The sequence below is a fragment of the Bombus bifarius genome, unplaced genomic scaffold, assembly GCF_011952205.1.
Source record: "Bombus bifarius isolate JDL3187 unplaced genomic scaffold, Bbif_JDL3187 scf7180000010131_frag, whole genome shotgun sequence".
Lineage (NCBI taxonomy): Eukaryota > Metazoa > Arthropoda > Insecta > Hymenoptera > Apidae > Bombus > Bombus bifarius.
In genome coordinates this window covers 43,110-46,524 of record NW_022885528.1, presented here as the reverse complement: position 1 = coordinate 46,524, position 3,415 = coordinate 43,110, and the positions used below count along the sequence as shown (strand labels likewise).

The following is a 3,415-nucleotide window of genomic DNA, read 5'->3' as shown; positions in this document are numbered from 1 at the left end:
TACTACGATGGATTTTGTCACCATGATTTTCTTGCCTTTTGAGTTTAATAATCGGGGATGATTCTAACGATCCTCTCTGTGTGGGACTCGTGTGATTTCGCAAGCCTTGCCCAAAGACGGGTAATATTTTACCAACAGTGGGAGGAGGAATGCGAAGATCGATGGGTGTTTTCGAGAAGCGAAAACACCGTTTGCACAAGCCAACACAGCGAACGATCCTTTGGTTAAATTCTCGAAGGGAAATTGTTCTGTTATATCTCTCTTACAATCGCATGCAATGATGGCAAGAATATCAGTTAATAGCAATGCCGGTATTGTTCTTAATTTTCGATTGACCCCGACGATGTATTTAATAGTCCTTTCTGTGCGGGACTTGTGTGATTTCGCAAGCCTTGCCCAAAGGCGGGTAATATTTTACCAACAATGGGAGGAGGAATGCGAAGATCAGTGGATGTTTCAGTAGTTGAAAACACCGTTCGCACAAGCCGACACAGCGGACAACTCTTTTGTTAAAAGTTTAAACAATGATTCTATCTTCAAAACCGTTCACGAAAATAAAACGAAATCGATGATAGGAAGTTCTAATTCAATTCTCGAGGGCAACGAGATTACCAGAGAAGAAGGAAATTTTCAAAATTAATTTTCTTACCTTGAGGAGTAGGTGCTGTCTGGTGCCATTGCCTCAGCCGCTCCGGTGGTCGTCGAAGTTTTGTTGGGTTTATTATTTGAACTCGAATATAGTTTACTATCAACTCTTACTTTATTTATCTATTTTAATACAGACTGAGCAATTCACTTAGCTGGATTAATACCGCAATTACAATGCGCGTTTGTGTTTAAACGATGAAATGAGGACTTCAAAGATAAAATTTTCTTTTTACTTAGTCGCGACTCTCTTTTCTTGACCGAAAAAATTAAGACCCCGAAACGCAAAATACTATACAAAATTTCTAAACGCAGTGACGAGCGCAATAACGAACGTAGTAATAAATTAATAATGGGCCGTAATAACAAACGATCACAAGAATTATGAACAAACTAATGAGCGAAGAATAATGAGCCGTAAGGAATGAACACTATAAAAAATGAACGAACGCAAATTATAAGAAGAATGGACACTATAATAATGAACAAAGAATAATGAACCGTAATAAGAATGTTCACCAGAATAATAATGAGCGCTGCGCTATGTTGCTACGCTTATTTATAATGCCATCCCCCACGGGGTGGTGGTCCACTGGGGGTACGCTTCCGTGGGAATCGGGATGTTGCAGTTTGGGCTTCTTGGAATCGTACGTGACAAAATGCAAATTCCATATTTCGACTTAGTTTTTATCAGTCCTGTGTTCCGCTGAGCTAGCGTCTAGGAGATTTGAAGCATTCCACGCTGATCTAGTCCTTTCCACGAGAAACTTCCACGTGCTGTACCGTGGGAATTACCGGTGTTCTTCGGCGCGTGGAAGGGCTGGTGGCTGCAGCATCATTATCATTTCAATGTTTACTGGGTAAACACACGCAACTCCGCTGCTCTCCCATAACAAGGACCTCCTCCTTCGAGTTGTTTTGCGTAAGTTTGGATGTTTGCATATTAAGGTTGTTTTTGTGATTTTGATTGTTTTTTCCTTTTTTGCTATTTCCCTAGGCTTCGGTGATCGACGTTCGAACAATGTTTGCGGAGTCGTTTCCATCAGAGGTTCCTTTCCAGACTTCCCTGGTACGTATTTAGTCTTGTTCTTAGTCCGCTTGATTCGTCCTGTTTCGTTTTATTTAAAATATACCGTGTTGTTCTCAGCCCAAGCGAAAGAGGGATTCCGAAGAACCCTTGGGCGACTCGGGAGGACCAATCAAACGCATGCGGCTCTGTGATAAACCACGAGTATCAGAGTGGTTGGAGGAACTATTCAACATTGGTGCCGAGGCCGTGTCGAAATTGGGCTTTGACGATTTGGTTACTTTCGACGAGAATTTCTTCGATGCAGAGACCGTCGTATTGGAGAGGGAACCCCCTCTGGTTGAAATCGTTGATACCGATCGTTGCGTGAAAGTTCGTTTTGCGAATGAAATTCCCGAAGAGGTTTTGGAGGCACATCTTCGTCACCATGCTTCTGGGAGAAAGGGAATTTCCCCTGTTGTGCGCTATTGGTGTAGGCGTGAGTTCAGCGAACTTCATCCCGGAGCTCCTTGCTTCGATTTTGATTTAGTGTAGCTGCTTCAATTTCGTTGGTTCGCTGTTTGATGTTCCTTATTATTATTAATTTTTTGATGTATTTTGTTTTGTGTTCAATTTATATATATATATATATATATATATATATATTTTGAATGTGATAGTGTTAGGTTATCTATTTTACGTTTGTTATTTTTTTCAATTTTATATTTCCCCCCTTTTAATTAATTATATATATATATATATTTTTTTTTTACATTTGTAGTTGCGCATAGAATTTATTAAAGAAAAGTGTTAACAATGTGTTTTCATGATTTGTTTCTCGCGCCTGACTTTCATTAATCCCTAATATTCCTTTCGCCATGACGCGTGTAAATCCAACATGGCTGCTCATAAATGTCATCAGTAAAGTTTTTAGTGACGGGTCTTTAGTTTTGTTTGATATCGAAGTAATTTTTCGTCTGTCGCTCGTTTTTCCTTATTCTACCGCAATTAGAACATTTATTTATTAATATTGTTTTAAAGTGACAATAGTATAATATGTATATATATATATATATATGTTTATGTTGTGTGTCACTTCAATATGGCTAATGTTTTGTAATTCTTCGATTGCGTTATTTATTGTTTTGAGTAGTTTATTTTATAGAGTATTCGATAATATAAATATATATATATATATATATATATATATATATATATATATATACGTATTCATATGCATATTTCTCTTGGCAGTGTAGTATTCATACGAAATGAAATGTCAATTATTTATTTATCCTTTACCGGAATGTAGGCTAGTTTTAAGTATGTATCTTAGATTATCGATTTGAATCAATAATGTAGAATGCGCATACATTAATAGTAGTTTAGTTTAGAATATAATTTATATATTTATATATAGACATGCATGTTCCGTAATATAGTTCTTATTTTATAATTCTTTACCGGAATGTAGGCTAGTTTCAAGTATGTATCTTAGATTATCGGTTTGATAGAATTCGCACACATATATATATTTCTGACAATGTAACCTTCATTTCTTTAATAATACAATATTGTATGTTTTATGTATTCGTTAAACTATTAGTTTTTGACTTCATGTATACTTATATTTCATAAATTGATAATATTGTATTTATTGCATAGTATTGGAAGCACTGTCTCTAATATTTACTAGGTTATTACATGTTCGGCATATATGTTTATACTTATATGTAACTCTCCAAATTGATTGATTGAAATATA

At 36.1% G+C, this 3,415-nt stretch overlaps 1 protein-coding gene across 1 annotated transcript; it reads left to right on the top strand.

Moving 5' to 3' along the window:
- The first annotated feature begins 1,398 nt into the window (after positions 1-1,398).
- Positions 1,399-2,243, top strand: LOC117216082. Its single transcript, XM_033462606.1, has 3 exons — positions 1,399-1,567; positions 1,643-1,714; positions 1,793-2,243. Exons 2-3 carry the CDS (start codon positions 1,667-1,669, stop codon positions 2,204-2,206), a joined length of 462 nt encoding a protein of 153 aa, XP_033318497.1. The 5' UTR covers positions 1,399-1,567; positions 1,643-1,666; the 3' UTR covers positions 2,207-2,243.
- The last annotated feature ends 1,172 nt before the right edge of the window (positions 2,244-3,415 follow it).

Coding starts and splice junctions, on each gene's coding strand:
- LOC117216082 (XM_033462606.1), top strand. CDS start 1,667: ATGTTTGCGGAGTCGTTTCCATCAGAGGTTCCTTTCCAGACTTCCCTG. Junction 1,715..1,792: donor TTCCTTTCCAGACTTCCCTG/GTACGTATTTAG, acceptor TGTTGTTCTCAG/CCCAAGCGAAAGAGGGATTC.